Source organism: Sinocyclocheilus rhinocerous, unplaced genomic scaffold (genome assembly GCF_001515625.1).
Source record: "Sinocyclocheilus rhinocerous isolate Xijiao unplaced genomic scaffold, SAMN03320098_v1.1 scaffold781, whole genome shotgun sequence".
NCBI classification, from domain to species: domain Eukaryota; kingdom Metazoa; phylum Chordata; class Actinopteri; order Cypriniformes; family Cyprinidae; genus Sinocyclocheilus; species Sinocyclocheilus rhinocerous.
The window spans coordinates 2,457,580-2,473,406 of record NW_015658395.1 but is presented as its reverse complement, the minus strand read 5'-3'; the positions used below and the strand labels follow the sequence as shown (position 1 = coordinate 2,473,406).

Genomic DNA, 15,827 nt, shown 5'->3' with positions numbered 1-15,827 from the left:
ACTTTCCGTACCCACTGTATATATATATATATATATATATATATATATATATTCAGTCTCAAACAGGTACATGACAACAGTGTGAAATCATTTGTGTATTTCGATTTAGCTCGAATGGTACCCAATAATAATAACAAGACTATAGGCTATATAATAATGATAATAACAACAATAATAATAATAATAACAATAATAAGACTAAAACAACGCATAAACAGAATAAAAACACTCTAAAGTAATAGCCTAAACAAAATCTAAAATTCTAAAAAATCTAAAAATAAAATCTAAACATTCACATATAGGCTAGTTCGCTTATTATTTTTACCTTAAAAGTATAGCCTATCGTAGGCTATATCGTGTAGTCCACCGTATATGGTAAGTTGAATCACAATTAACCTAATTTTCTGTTCAAATGACGATGACGCTGAGGTTTCGTCGCTGTGTTGTGGTGTTGAGGAGGGTGTTGTGTAGTTGATGAGCGTGTCTGTGGGTGAAGCAGCGCTGGCTGCTGTAACACTGAAGCTCTTGGCTTCCTCATCTGGAGACTCTTCAGCACCTGGACAGCTTCGCGAGTCACTTTAAACCTTCGGTTTTTGGCCAAAAGTGCGACTAAAACAACATGTAGCTTCTTTAAAAGTGCCCTACTATGCTACATCGTTAAGCAACTAAACTTTTGCCCCGGCAAATCATCGTTACCACCCTGATGAGTGAATTATCGTTGACTGCGGCAAACTGTTCCCTACAGGAGTCCATGGTGCCGTCTAGCTCATGCGGGGATGGAAGGAGAAATCCTCGTGGATTTACCAGCGTATCAACACTGGACTTATTCTGATCTGATGACGGACTGCTAAATGAACTGCAGTTATTTTCTCAGCATGTTTAGATGTAAATAACTGTCCGCATATTAGTGGAAATGAGTGAAATATTTATGGATTGATCTACAAATCACACATTGCAGTATACAGGTAAGTCTGTCTCTGTTACTGTTCCAGTTGTGCATGAGAGCCATTAACTACTGTAATGCGCTTACTGAGGAGATAAAAACCAAGTCAAAGGTTTTGTCTTAGAAACTATTCTAAACCGCCTGCATTGAAAGTATTTCTGGGAATCGAGTGCATGATCATCAGTATTATGATCATCAAATCATATGATGCGCAGAAATGCTTTCAATGTAAGTAGGTGGACAGTTTACTATAGGTCTGGAGATGCAAATAAAAGGTCTAAGTTTGGAATTGATTTCAGAATCACTTCTGTTTTAAAACACTAATGTAAAAGAACCACACAAAAAAAAACTTTCCCTGATTAATCCTGAATGTGAATCCTCAAAGGTGTACCAAAGAAACAGTATCATTGATATAATTAAGATCTAACTATTTTACACCAATATCTGGCATAAATTAATTAGCTGCTAAACTCTGAAGAGGTGAAGATTATGAAGCATATACAATTCCTTTTCTGCTATTAAATATGCGCTTCATGACATATGACATCCTATAAACTAAACACCCAGCAAAAATGTCCAATAGACATATGGTCAATGGGAGAAGTGGCATTATAAATTACATTTCCTTGTATTTTCTGTCACTTCTTGTGGGTCAGAATAAAAATTCATAAGCTATAAAGTCTTATTTCAGGCCACTCTGGTGAATGGCATCCCACTCTGCAAATATCAGCCCATTTACACATTCATTTGCCATGAAATCTTAATATTCTCATCACTCCTATCTTAATTAGCTGGCTCGAAGCCATTAGTCATGTGAGCAAGGATATGAATATAATTACGCAAATTCACAGGCAACGTTTTGGAGATTATGATGACAATGATCCCTAAAACTCTTGGAATATTTTTGGTTTTCTGAGCAGCATTGAATGTATGAGGAATCCACCAAGAAATCAACCCATTCCGTGTAAAAGAAAACAAGAAAGAAATTTAAAGTCAAGTAGTTATGTGATTCTGCATTTCTAACAGCCCTTTAGTAAGATTTTCATCTTCATGACCTCACTTGTGCTATATTAAAGAGTTATGACGGCTGACACTCTTCTGTGCATATATTTGCATAATGTTTACCAACATTAAGAGGCAGCAGTGCAAATCTGCCATGTTTCCAGCAGGCAGATGTCCAGCAATTATTCAAGCAATCCATCATATAAACAGGAAGACAGTGAAGCCAAGGACATCATCTATTATAACAGCTGTAAAATGCTAATTCATAGAGCAGATACATACATTGGCTCATTTGATTAATCAAACAAACAACAGCAAGAACTAATATCTTTCATGAAATGGATTTAATTAAATACATACTGATTTCACTAGATGGAAAAATACAAAGTAAGTTTCTCCAGGTCAAGACATTGCTACTCTTTGGAGAATATATTTCATGTCAAGCATGAAGAACAAGTGCAATTTGGTGTGGGGGGTGCAGATACAAAGGAGGCTGGTGCAGCGGTCATGTCACTAGGGTTCTCTCTATCTATCACCTCCATGCTGTTTGCCAGACTACAGCTATACAAAAGACCATATCACTTTGAGAGCGAAGGGAAATACTGACAACAGCCATTTGTCAGCATGATAGGGCATTTATATCTGAACCAGAGCCGGAGTGGGAACCCTTAACCGTTAAAACATCTTTTGTCTTCCGGGCAACATGCAGGATGTTATCAAGAATGTACACTCTTATCTTATCACCATTAGAAATGATTGAACTTTTTTTTTTCAGGAAGAATAATGAAAAAAGCAGTTAAAACATCTGTAATACTGTATGCATGAATTACTTAATTGTGAATCTCAGTCTGCTGTGAATCTCAGCGCAGACCCCTGATAGTTGTCTCAGGTTTATATATAGACCTTTAAAAAACTTCTGAGGTGTAATCTATCTCCCTGACACTTAACCAAGGTCCCCCTATTTGCTATAGGAGACCCAGAGTGAAAAACAAATGCCCCTGGCAAGAGTTTTTTATCTGTGGAAGATGAGCAGGCAGATGGGTGCTATAAATGCAGAGGATATTACACTGCAGAGGAGATAGATGTTTGGGTGTAAAGTCGTAAGGGTGATGAATGCATCTGTGGTGACTATAATGTAATGGCAATCAGGCTTTCAAGGTGATGTGATCTGAATATTCATGTCTTGGTGAACATTTTGCTGAATTTTAGAATGCATTATTATTTAGTAAAGTGCATGATGAGATGCCAAGAATCTACAGTTGAGCAAAAACCAAAATTGAAGAGTTGGCTCTCTTTCAGTTCACGCATTAGTGCGCATCTGTCTGTCTGTCTGGCCTCTAATTAAACTTCAAGGTAGCAAAGAATATGAAGAATTGCAATCTGAATTTGAAAGCAATAGAATTAAAGTAAACCGAAATTGGCAAAATAAAAATCAGTGCAGTAAGTGAAAATGAAAAAAGCTAGAAAAGGAAGGTTTGTCAATACAAGTCAAACTGTGAATGATTTATTGACAAAGCCTTGCTTGCAAGCGTAAAGGTTTTATAGACAAACAGATATGTTTGAAATGTCACCTGCAGAAATGTATACTTAATTTACATTTGCTTGGGGTCCATTTATTTATTTATTAAAACTAATTATTTTCAGTTGTTTTTAAGTGATAGTACAGACATTTAGAATGTTACAAATAAATAAATGCTGTCCTTTTGAACTGTATTCAAATATAATCAAAAAAAGGTTTTTTGGTTTACACAAACATTGATAATAATAAGAAATGTTTATTGAACATCAAATCAGCATATTAGAATGATTTCTGAAGGAATGTGACACTGAACACTGGAGTAATGACTAAAAATGCAGCTTTGCCATCACAGGAATCAATTAAATTGTAAAATATAATAAAATAGAAAACAGTTCTTATAAGTTGTAATAATATTTCAAAATATTACAGTTTTTATTGTATTTTTCAAATATTAAAATAAACACAACCTTGATGAGCATAAGAGACTTAATCCCAAACTTATATTTTAAATGTATATACTTTTTTTTTTTTTTTTAATTCTTCTAATTCAAATTCCAATACATGAATTGAAAAGTAGCCCACTCTTAAATGTTAAATTCTGAATGTTATCCAACCTTAATAACCAGTGATACTGAATCTCATAGAATATTATAATTATAAATTTGTGTAACAGAAAAAGCCTTACTCATGCAACAAACATCTTTTTCCCCCTTTCACAGGATGTCAGGAAACGTGTCTCTTCTGTCAATGAGTCCCACAAGCATTTGGGAGAACTCCTCTGTGCTGAATGCCACCCCTCCTCGCTTTCCTTCTGACTGGGAGACGCCCACATTCACTGTGGCTGCACGCTTCCGTGTGGCGGCCACCCTGGTGCTGTTTGTCTTCGCAGCTATCAGTAACCTCTCAGTGCTGATCAGCGTGACCCGGGGACGAGGATGCCACCTGGCCCCCCACATGCGGCCCCTCATTGCCAGCCTGGCCTCCGCTGACCTTGTCATGACATTTGTGGTGATGCCACTCGACGCTATATGGAATATCACAGTGCAGTGGTATGCCGGCGATGCCATGTGCAAGATCCTCTGCTTCCTCAAGCTTTTTGCCATGCATTCGGCAGCGTTTATCCTGGTGGTGGTGAGTCTGGACAGGCACCATGCGATCTTGCACCCGCTGGAAGCTCTGGATGCCGGCCGCAGGAACAGGAGGATGCTGCTGGCTGCCTGTATCCTCAGCATCCTACTCGCCTCTCCACAGGTAAATGAAAGAGATGTTCTTTTAATTGGAGTTGTCATCTGTGGGACTTGTCTTGTTATGAAACAGCACAAAACTGCCTCGGAGGATTTATAGATGGATGATAATGTTGGTGTTAGAAAACACTTGTTGACGGTGAGGCATGTCTTTTTCAAAATGCTGCATCCTATTCAAGCTTAATATGAGGAGACAACTATAAACAGATCATCACACTAATTTAATTGGGCAATGACATTTCATCTCTGAGGGAAAAAAAAGTGGAGTTTAGTTTCAAATTTAATTCAATTCCACTTTCAGCCTATAACACACATTTCCTGATAGCCATCTAAGCTTGCGCATTTCATTTAAGTAACTAGTTGTGGCTTAAAGTGGTGCAATAACTGACCCTGGGTCAGTGCCTCTTCAGTGAGCACTTGCTGCATTGATTATAGATCCTATTTGTCAAGCTACAGTAGCCCCGGGGCATTTTCTGTAACCTTTGAAATGCCTGGTTGAATCTTGTCAGTGTCTCTTGCCTTCTTTCTCTCTGATAGAACCGTTTCTCTCCACACACTTAATTCCAGTAATGTCGTTTTTAGCAGCCTTTGGATGTGGCCATGGCTTTTAAAATCATTAAAGAGAGATAAAGAAGCCTGTCTGAGACAAGGTCAGTTAGGCAGCCATGGAAAATGGGAAAGGGATACAATTCTGAGTGGGTGGGTGGTGAATTATAGATATCGATACATAGATGCTTCCCCACACCTGTATTCTGTGCACGCGCCTCCCCCAGAGGAAGAAATAAGGTTTCCCTCTGTCACATTCATCAGTGCTACCTGAGAAGTATATCAAATGGAAAAATAAAGCGCACCTGGAGCAAACACATTTTTTTTTTAAATCTGAAAGCACAAAGTGATAACATGATGACAATTTACAATATTTGATTGAAGTTCAAAAGAAATAGCAAAATGTGTTCCTTCTATATTCTATAATGACCCAAAAATTGATTTGCAAAGTCAGGGGAACACCTACAATCAGAGTTGGGTAGATTACTTACAAATTGCAATCCACTACTGATTCCAAGTTACATTACATTACACATTTTAGGTAATATAATCTGACTACTTTTGGATTACTTTTAGATTACTTTTGACCTAACTTGTTTATCACATTGATTTAAATAGGATAATCTTGATACAAAAATACAAAAAGAAAAAAGAAATATATTCCATTCATTGTTATTAACAACATGAAGTGTCAACGTTTCCCAAACTGGGGTTCATCAAGGAATTGCAGGGGGGTTTTGAATTTAATGAAAAGCTAATAATTAATAAAATCGTAAATATGTAAAATTAATGTAAATAAAACACTTACTAAAAATTAAATATTGTACTTGTTTACATGCATGTCATATGTAGGATATTTTAGAAAAGAACATTTAAAAGATGAAAGAGGAAATAGGAAGAATCATTAAATTGTCAATTATATGTAATCATGTAATCAATAAAAAAGTAACTGTAGTCGGATTACGAGTATTTTAAAATGTAATTTTATCTAATTACAAGTTCCCCATTTTTGGAATCTAATTATGTAATCCAAATGACATGTAATCAGTTACTACACGCCACGAGGAGCGTTTTGTCATCACAATGCTATATTTCATGTCTCAATTCATAACATGACAACTTTTTAGCTTGCTGTTACTAATTTGCAAACTTTCACTTTCTTTTCCATTTCACATGGTGTAGTTATTTGTAGAAGATGTGTGAATATTTTTATGCAAAGCAGTTGCAAAAATCTGATCAGCAGATTACAAAGTGATTAAAGGATTAGGGTGGGTTGCACCAACAAGGATTAAGCTTTAATCAAGATTAAATCAAGGTTTATCTAATAATTCAGTTGCACCAAACTTTAAACCTTGTTTAAAAATAAGCAGGATTACATTTAAACTATCATCTTGATCCTGGATTTAATTTATATTTAAGATAGATTAACTTTAATCATGTTGCTCCATAACTTTAAACTCAGATTTAAATCTCAATTAGGGATTAATTTTAAATTTACAGGTGAGGAGGTTTAAATGAAATAAAGTGCACCTACAGTTACAATTATGTGGCTGATTAAACAAAGAAAACAACAGAGGATGTGTTGTGAGGGCTCAGGTGTTTATTACAAATAAAAAGGAAGATTTAAGCGCATTGAGCCAGCAGATTGTGAGGGTCTTGGCAGCCCGTAGTAAACTCGCGTCTGCTATCGAGTCCGGGATGTGAATCCGTCACTCATCTCGGTGCATCTCGGCGTACGACAAAGAAAACAGAAATATACTGTATAGCATTTAACGGCAGCGGTGATGATGAAGTGAGCGCCAATGATCGCGGCCACGCCTCTCGTTTCTCACGCCCGCTCCACGCGTGGATGCTGGGCGGCGATCAAACGATGGGGCGGCGCTGTCATAAAACATACTCCATTAATTGCTACTATAAATATATTTCCAGGATTATGAAATCCGTATGCACTGCCAGAAATGTATTCATTGCTTGCTTGATCAGCCGTTTGAATAACGATAGCAGTTTATTAAGACCGCAGATATTTTACAAGTTTATTTCCTTTTTTGACATGAGCAACTTTTTATGTCAGAAAGAGAGTTTGGTAGTAAGCAAAGAAAAATTAGGAATATTAGCATTGTTCCTGTTTAATTGCAATGGCGAAATCCATCATGGCGGAGAAAATTAATTGTAGATGGAGGTTTTAATCGCAGGTTAGAGTTCTAATCCCTGATTTCTTAATCTGTGTTTAAAATTAAGTGGTGCAACACAACTCGATTTAAAATAAAACCCAGATCAACAAATCCTTGATTAGCTCTAAACTTTACTTAAATTAATCCTTGTTGGTGCAACCCACCCTTAGTCTACTCAAAAAATAAAAATCATTTACCCACCCTCATGTCATTCCAAACCTGTACGACTTTCTTTCCTCAGTGGAACATAAAAGTTGAAATTTTGTTATGAAATTGCAATGAATGAAGACTGGAGCTTTCGAGTTTCTATAAAAGGACACAAAAGCACATGCCATACAATAGTTTTGCATGAAAAATGAAAAGTGTCTCCTTTTGTGTTCCGTATAGGAGAAATAAGGCAAATGCCCAGATAACAAAAAAAAGTAATACAATTTATTGATTTTCTTCATAAATTTCTCTTTATCGTTTCAGTTACTTATTTTCAGGGCAATTAAGGCTGAAGGGGTTGACTTTGTGCAGTGTGTAACTCATGGAAGCTTCCAGCAGCGCTGGCAGGAAACAGTTCGCACATCGTGACGTAGACATGTGGGGGTGTGTTAGTACGAGCCGTTTTAGGTAGGCGTGGTTGACTCTTAACTTTTATATAAAATATCTCTTTGGATTTGAGACTTTAGTCTTTGCAACTTTACAGATCTTCTTTATGCACCAAGAGCTTGTAACACTCCAAAGAGAAATGAAAAATCGCATCATATGACCCCTTTAAGAAAATAATAAGAAAACCTTTTTGGGTGAACACTTCCATTGATTTAAGGATCTGAATGAATGTGATTGCTGTTACAATGTGCTGGTCAAGTGCATATAAGCACAGAAAAAATATGTATGTATTTATTTATTTAATTGTCGGACAATCAACCTATAATCAGAGGTAATAATAATAATAAAAGGTAAACTCAGAAAACAGAGAAGGAAAATCAAATGGAAGTCATCGATGGCTGTTCAGAAGTGCTTGAAGAGACTGATTCATTAAACAGGGTCCTCCGAGGAGCTGGACTGTGTCTAGGAAATTCCCTGGACAATTATGTTGTGTGTCCTTCATGTTTTGAGATGTAATACTAGGGATTCTTGTTAAAAAGTGTGATGTTTAAAAGGGCATATATACTGTGTACGTGTTAGCTGCCTTTCCTTCCCTGTTTAGTCCAATTAATAAACACAAGCTACAGTACACATAATAAAAAGTATCATTAGGTTTCTAGTTTGATTGCTGACAGTCTGATTGCTTGTCGGATTGTTTTTTTTAATTACTTAAAGAACACTTCTAAAGAACTTGTACAGGTTAATAGATAGATAGATTTTTATGACCACAAAGAGTCAGGACCTCGGTTTAACGTCTCATCTCATCTGAAGGACGGTGCTTTTTCACAGTATAGTGTCCCCATTACTGTGTCCCACACAGACTGCAGGGTAAACAACCTATTTTCCCAGGAGGACTCCCATCCAGGTACTGACCAGGCTCAACCCTGCTTAGTATCAATGGCCAACCAGGCGAGAGCTGCAGAGTGACAGCTGCTGGCACAATTAGATATTACATATAAGCTTGATCAGCCGTTTGAATAACGATAGCAGTTTATTAAGACGGCAGATATTTTACAAGTTTATTTCCTTTTTTGACACGAGCAACTTTTTATGTCAGAAAGAGAGTTTGGTAGTAAGCAAAGAAAAATTAGGAATATTTGCATTGTTCCTGTTTAATTGCAATGGCGAAATCCATCATGGCGGAGAAAATTAATTGTAGATGGAGGTTTTAATCGCAGGTTAGAGTTCTAATCCCTGATTTCTTAATCTGTGTTTAAAATTAAGTGGTGCAACACAACTCGATTTAAAATAAAACCCAGATCAACAAATCCTTGATTAGCTCTAAACTTTACTTAAATTAATCCTTGTTGGTGCAACCCACCCTTAGTCTACTCAAAAAATAAAAATCATTTACCCACCCTCATGTCATTCCAAACCTGTACGACTTTCTTTCCTCAGTGGAACATAAAAGTTGAAATTTTGTTATGAAATTGCAATGAATGAAGACTGGAGCTTTCGAGTTTCTATAAAAGGACACAAAAGCACATGCCATACAATAGTTTTGCATGAAAAATGAAAAGTGTCTCCTTTTGTGTTCCGTATAGGAGAAATAAGGCAAATGCCCAGATAACAAAAAAAAGTAATACAATTTATTGATTTTCTTCATAAATTTCTCTTTATCGTTTCAGTTACTTATTTTCAGGGCAATTAAGGCTGAAGGGGTTGACTTTGTGCAGTGTGTAACTCATGGAAGCTTCCAGCAGCGCTGGCAGGAAACAGCCTACAACATGTTCCACTTTGTCACCCTGTATGTGTTCCCTCTGCTGGTAATGAGCTTCTGCTATACGCGAATCCTTGTGGAAATCAACCGCCAGATGCCTCGTGGTAAAGGAAAGGGTAATTGACTTTTGCTCTCTTCTGACATGGTACCTGTCATTGATAAACAGTGTGACTGCATCAAGATTTTCATAGTGTACTGAATTTGATGAAGAATTTACTTCTTACAGTTAATGAGATGGGTTCTAGGGCTGCCTTGAATTTGGACTTTTAATGTGTTATTTTTGATAAAACCAAGTCTCATCTCAAATGACATCAGTTTTAATGTGAATTTCAAAAAAATTGTTTAGAGGCTCTTTTGTGTGGTAATACAGATCGATGCAGAGGCCTCAATTCAAACAGCAGTACAGAGTTTGAGTGTTATATCACCAGAAAGCATAGATTCTCATTTTTCATTGACTGGTTTCTGGGTCAAAATGATAAGGCAGGTCACACAGCGCCATTTCTAGTGTTCTTCTAACTTGCATTGGGTTTTGTAGGTGGGGAACCTTGTCTGAGACGCAGTGGAACCGACATAATCCCAAAAGCACGCATGAAGACCCTGAAGATGACCATTATCATTGTGGCGTCATTTGTGGTGTGCTGGACACCGTACTACCTGCTTGGCATCTGGTACTGGTTTCAGCCTCATATGCTGCAGGTGATGCCAGAATACATCCATCACGCTCTCTTCGTCTTCGGCAACCTCAACACGTGCTGCGATCCGGTCATCTATGGTTTCTTCACACCCTCATTCCGAGCCGACATAGCCAGCTGCTTCAGCAGAAGGAATCAAAACTCTTCTCCCAAATCACTGGACCTACTCTCCGCAAGGAGAGGGGGTGCAAGCGGAGAAGCAGAGTCGGACCTCGGAAGCGGTGACCAGCCCAGTGGACAACAAGCATAGAGGGTCAGGATACCTCAATGAGCTAGATTTTTCCCTGTAAACATGAAATACAGGACTTTTACTCTGTGCCCAGACATCTACATGTATAAGCTGCTGATGGTGTCTTGGTATTTGTAGTATGAGCAAGTATCCGTTTGCTTGAATTCGGTTTGAATCCACTTGAATATGGAAAAGCAACAGTATCACGTTGTGGTTTCAAGCTTGGATATCTTCTAGAAAGATGCAACTACAGGTAATTATGAATGTAAAAGACCAAATGACAGCACAATGCCTCAGGCAATACCTTGAACGGGAGATATTTGCCGGTCTGGAACAGGGTTATAAATATACAGTGCCTCGTGTATAACAGCTTACGTGTCTGGAATCAGTTAATGAGAATCTCTAATTAATTAAATCTCAGAGTTAAGAGTGACAACCCCAACTAAAAGCTTCTGACACGTTGCTTATCTAACATTTCCTCTCTACGTGCTGATTAGGAATGCCACTTAATGTTTTACAATGGCCTTAGCTCAGGAATCATTCATTTATATGAAATGCTGTCGTGAATGTTCAGGCTTACACACTGTGTTTATCCGTGGAATCACCATAAATGTTCTTCGTGGAATTCATCCAGTTGTGTTTGCAGTGTATTGTGTTGATGATGATATGCATGATGCCATCTTTGTGGTGTGTGCTTGTGATGAAAAATTAATGTGGGTGGACCATACAGCCTTAAAGGGATAGTTCATGTAAAAATAAAAATGTTATTTACTCACCCATATTGTTGCATTTGTATGCTGTTATTCTTTGAGGAAAATAAAGAGAGAATTTTGATGAATGTTCAAATCTTTTTCAGACAAAGAAAGTTTGTAGTAATCACAAGCTGTCAAGCTCCAAAAAGGCTTTATTTGCTCACAGTTTCATATTACTTATGCTGCATTCCACGTTTTCCGAAGCCTTGCAATAGCTTTGTGTAAGGAACAGGCCATATTTTGATGGACATCAATAATATCAAAAGTGATTGATTTTCATGTTTTTTGATCACACTTCAAAACTGCAGACAGCCTGTAACGAGCAGTCCACTGAAGACGAGTTGTGATGAACCCAAGTGCAGCTAATCCAAACAAACGAAGAACCCAGGAGGACTCCCATCCAGGTACTGACCAGGCTCAACCCTGCTTAGTATCAATGGCCAACCAGGCGAGAGCTGCAGAGTGACAGCTGCTGGCACAATTAGATATTACATATAATTTGTTAGAAAAACATAAAGTGTTGCACATTTTATTGATGCAAAGATGAGTATGTTTATTTTGTACAACATTTGCAACTGCTTTTTAGCACTTAATTAGAAGCACCACAATTATTAAATTGTGTTGTCTATTATAGAGACTAGGCTACTGATCAGACATTTAGAAGTTTATTTTAAAATGGAAAGCATTAAAAATCAAAATAAAGCTCTGTAAACACTTGCATTTCGTTAAAGATTTATGTTTGGAGTTTTTGCCTTTTTTTATTGTGATATGACAGTTTTTAGACAGGAAGCAAAGTGGGAGAGAGAGGGGGGATGAGATCGGAAAAGGTCAGCGAGCGAGGACTCAAACTTGGGAGTCGGCACGGCCCAATCGCAACAGTGCTACATGTCGGTGTGCTGCCCATGAGGCTACACTTGCATTGTTACAACACTGTGTCACATCGGTTAATGAAAAGTTCTACACACCCTTGAGGTCCCAAAGTTGTGTTTTTGTAAAGAACGCATCAAGTGTAAAATGACAATATACTGCTAATACACAGCTCTTTGAGTTTTAAAACGGGCGCAGACGGCAGCACGTAATAAAGCCACGCATTCCAGCTTTCTACATTTCTGCTGCTGCCTCATAAAACATATTATACCATGGTCTGTCTGAATACTAGATTCTGATTGCCTGGAAGGTATGCATTAAAACTGTTTAATGAACAGGTAGTTACATTAGTAGGCCTATTAATGTGCTGCTTTCAATGACGCACACACACATCACTTGCACACAGAGATCGCAGATCGCTCTGCGCATACACAGAAACGTTCAGGAGCACAGCAACTTCTTGTCAACGCTGCCCTAGCCCAGACATAGTGTTGGCCCAGATCCAGCCCACATCTGGCCCATGTGAAATCCATGCGGGCCAGATGTGGGCCAACACTGGTTGCTGTCTGTGACTTTTGATAATAAAATAGCTTTGATGCTGAATTGCTACATTATATTTCTCAACAACGTAGAGGCAAAATCTTTGTTTTTGAATTAATGAAATGCACAAACGCAGGTAATTTACATACACAATGGTCATTTTGTCTCTCTCTCTCTCCGATGGACATCAATAATATCAAAAGTGATTGATTTTCATGTTTTTTGATCACACTTCAAAACTGCAGACAGCCTGTAACGAGCAGTCCACTGAAGACGAGTTGTGATGAACCCAAGTGCAGCTAATCCAAACAAACGAAGAAAGACTTGACTTGGCATGAACAGACATGAACAGACTTGAACAGACTTGACTCACCAACAGCAGGTTACAACATCAATACTCAACAGGAGTCAATGGCAACATGAGGGCTATTTATATCAAGCAATACAGGTCACATGACAAGAACCAGCCAATGAGAGACAGGACACATGACTAAGCCAACCAATGAGAACATGACACATGAACCAAAGAACCAATAGCAGGATAACATGAGGGTAAGGGAATCACATGACTAGAAAGGAACCATGACAAGGCAAAATATCAAAATAAGACAAGAAAACAATGAACATGAAACAAAACCCACATTACACAGCCATTATATCTAAAAAATTGTAAATGTTTTGATTTGAAAATAAGAATTGAATTGTCATTGCATTCAAAACATGCAATGAATATTCAAAATTCTCATTTTGTGTTCCAACAACAGCATATGGTTTTGAAACAATTTAAAGTGGTCATATGATGCTGCTAAAAAGAACATTATTTTGGGTATTTGGTGTAATGAAATGTGTTTATGCGGTTTAAGGTTAAAAAAACACATTATTTTCCACATACTGTACATTATTGTTTGTGCACAATAAACCAATTTGAACGCTGGTAATAAAGGTGGGTCTATATATAGATTTTGTATTTTTTTTATCATTTTTAAAATGTGTTCATAGTTTCATAGTCAAAAGTATTTATTCTAATATAATCCATACTCCCACTTTGCCAAGGGCATTTTCAAATATTTGAAACGCACTGCAATCCCTCCATAAAACACTTTATCTTACACATTCAAATATTTCTTTCAACATGCCTTTAAAAATTAACTGCCAATTCCTAATCCATGTAGCACAGCACCTGGACGGCAGAAACAATACACTAAAGATTGTAATATATTCACAAAGTCATCCATTCAGCAATACAATTGATTAATAGGGGTCCTGTTTCCAGCCGAGCAACTGCCATTAAGATTAATGGAAATGCTAATTGGCTAATTTGCTCCAGACTTATTTTATTGGTGTTTACACAGCTCACGGCTGTAGCAGGCACCTGTGGGATTTCCCCTTTCTCTATTTTAGCTATATTTGTCAGGTTGTAGACAGATTTTATCCATGTTACTATAAAAATACTGATTACAGCACTTTCAAGGTTTTATAGAAAGATTATGATCAATTGAGAGTTTTCTGAGGAGATAGAATGCTCAAGGTCCCTACATAATGATACAGATTAAATGATCCCCCCCCCAAAAAATGGTGATACTGGTGATTCCAGTTAGACCTATTTCTGCAAGTGGTGTCACTGTAGAATAAGCCTCTGCTAAGCATTTAACATCTAAATAAATCTGGCATCCAGGCAGAAAAATAATGAGAGAGCTCAAATGGATTCAATTGTTTTCAGCGGTAAAGTGTGTGAGAAAGAGAGAAAAAAAAAAGCAAGAATGGGAAAATTCATTCAGTATACACAGGTCTGCTATTTTTAAGCAGTTTTAAAATTTTGACACTGAGAATGGGCTGCCGTTTAAAGAACTTTGTTCTAATTTTTAGCAAAATTACTAGTGTGCAGATCTGTTTAATTCAGACTGTAGCTTTAACAAGCTGTCAAGTGGGGCTTTAGCCGAAGCTATTAAAAACGGACAAGCTTTGGTCCTCATGTTTTCAGTCACATCTGCATCTGGGGTGAAGATCAATAAAACAGCCTTCAATAGAACACTCCAAATTCTGATTCCTATCCAAAAGATTTCCAATATCCAGATAATAAACCCTTGAAATGCCTGACTAAGCCATCATCTGAATTCAGTGAGCTGCAAGAGATTCACATACATAACACATTTCTCTCATGCAAAAAATAGCACTCTTCCCTCAAGATATGTGCTAAATTTAGTTTGCTTAAGGAAAGACAGCACCACAATAAGCTGCAGCCTCTATTAATAATTCATTGAAGTCTCTGAAATCCCTATATGTGGCCTAAAATGCATTAATTTAAGGAATGCAGGTATCTTAAAATCAGATGGCAACATTAAGTTTTACATTTGAATTGAACCGCAGGTAGCGGTTAATGGTTTAATTAAGATCTAGGCTAGAATAGTTGCAGGTTCAGTTCCACTCGCAGTCACAATACTGCTTTATTACCATTGTGCTTTTGGGCAAGGCATTAAAGCCCCAGAGGACCATCCCTGTAAATAGGTACAAGATGTTTTAGATTAAATGGAATTTAAATTTCTCTCAGGAATTGTTAGGTAAAAATGAAGGAGCAACTTAAAGTGGTGAATTTTACAAAGAGATGTCCAGGTCACATATTACCCCAAAAATCAAAGGGAAAAAGGGAATTGCATAAAGATTTTTTTTTTTTTTTGTGCATTGTGACATTTTCACCTCCCTTTTTACCTCCCAATTCTCATTAGTGTAATTCAATTCAATTCAGTTCAGTTCAAATCAATTCAATTCAATTGTATAGCGCTTTTCATGATTCAAAGCGTTGCAAAGCAGCTTCACAGTAAATTAGTTTCTAAATGACATTTAGGAGTTCTTTGCATTGCATAGGAGTATGCAATGCAATGCACATAAATGATATATGCAAAATTTAATTACGTTTCATTAATTTCATTGAATTATCAAAATTGAAAAAAATTATTATCAATAAATAAACA

General features: G+C 37.2%; 1 protein-coding gene and 1 long non-coding RNA gene across 2 annotated transcripts; one reads left to right on the top strand and one right to left on the bottom strand.

Moving 5' to 3' along the window:
- The first annotated feature begins 4,184 nt into the window (after positions 1-4,184).
- On the top strand, positions 4,185-10,749 carry LOC107722165 (gonadotropin-releasing hormone II receptor-like). Its single transcript, XM_016530420.1, has 3 exons — positions 4,185-4,715; positions 9,687-9,894; positions 10,314-10,749. Exons 1-3 carry the CDS (start codon positions 4,185-4,187, stop codon positions 10,718-10,720), a joined length of 1,146 nt encoding a protein of 381 aa, XP_016385906.1. The 3' UTR covers positions 10,721-10,749.
- On the bottom strand, positions 10,682-11,798 carry LOC107722166 (uncharacterized). The gene is made up of 3 exons (XR_001637779.1): positions 11,616-11,798; positions 11,476-11,504; positions 10,682-10,754 (listed from the first exon to the last, which is right to left on the bottom strand). It is a non-coding gene; the product is annotated as an uncharacterized LOC107722166 (long non-coding RNA).
- Positions 11,799-15,827: the final 4,029 nt, after the last annotated feature.

Bases quoted from the DNA above. Each gene is read 5' to 3' on its own strand.
- LOC107722165 (XM_016530420.1), top strand. From the start codon at position 4,185: ATGTCAGGAAACGTGTCTCTTCTGTCAATGAGTCCCACAAGCATTTGG. The intron at 4,716-9,686 runs GTAAATGAAAGA...TTATCGTTTCAG, and splicing joins TCCTACTCGCCTCTCCACAG to TTACTTATTTTCAGGGCAAT. The intron at 9,895-10,313 runs GTAATTGACTTT...TGGGTTTTGTAG, and splicing joins GCCTCGTGGTAAAGGAAAGG to GTGGGGAACCTTGTCTGAGA.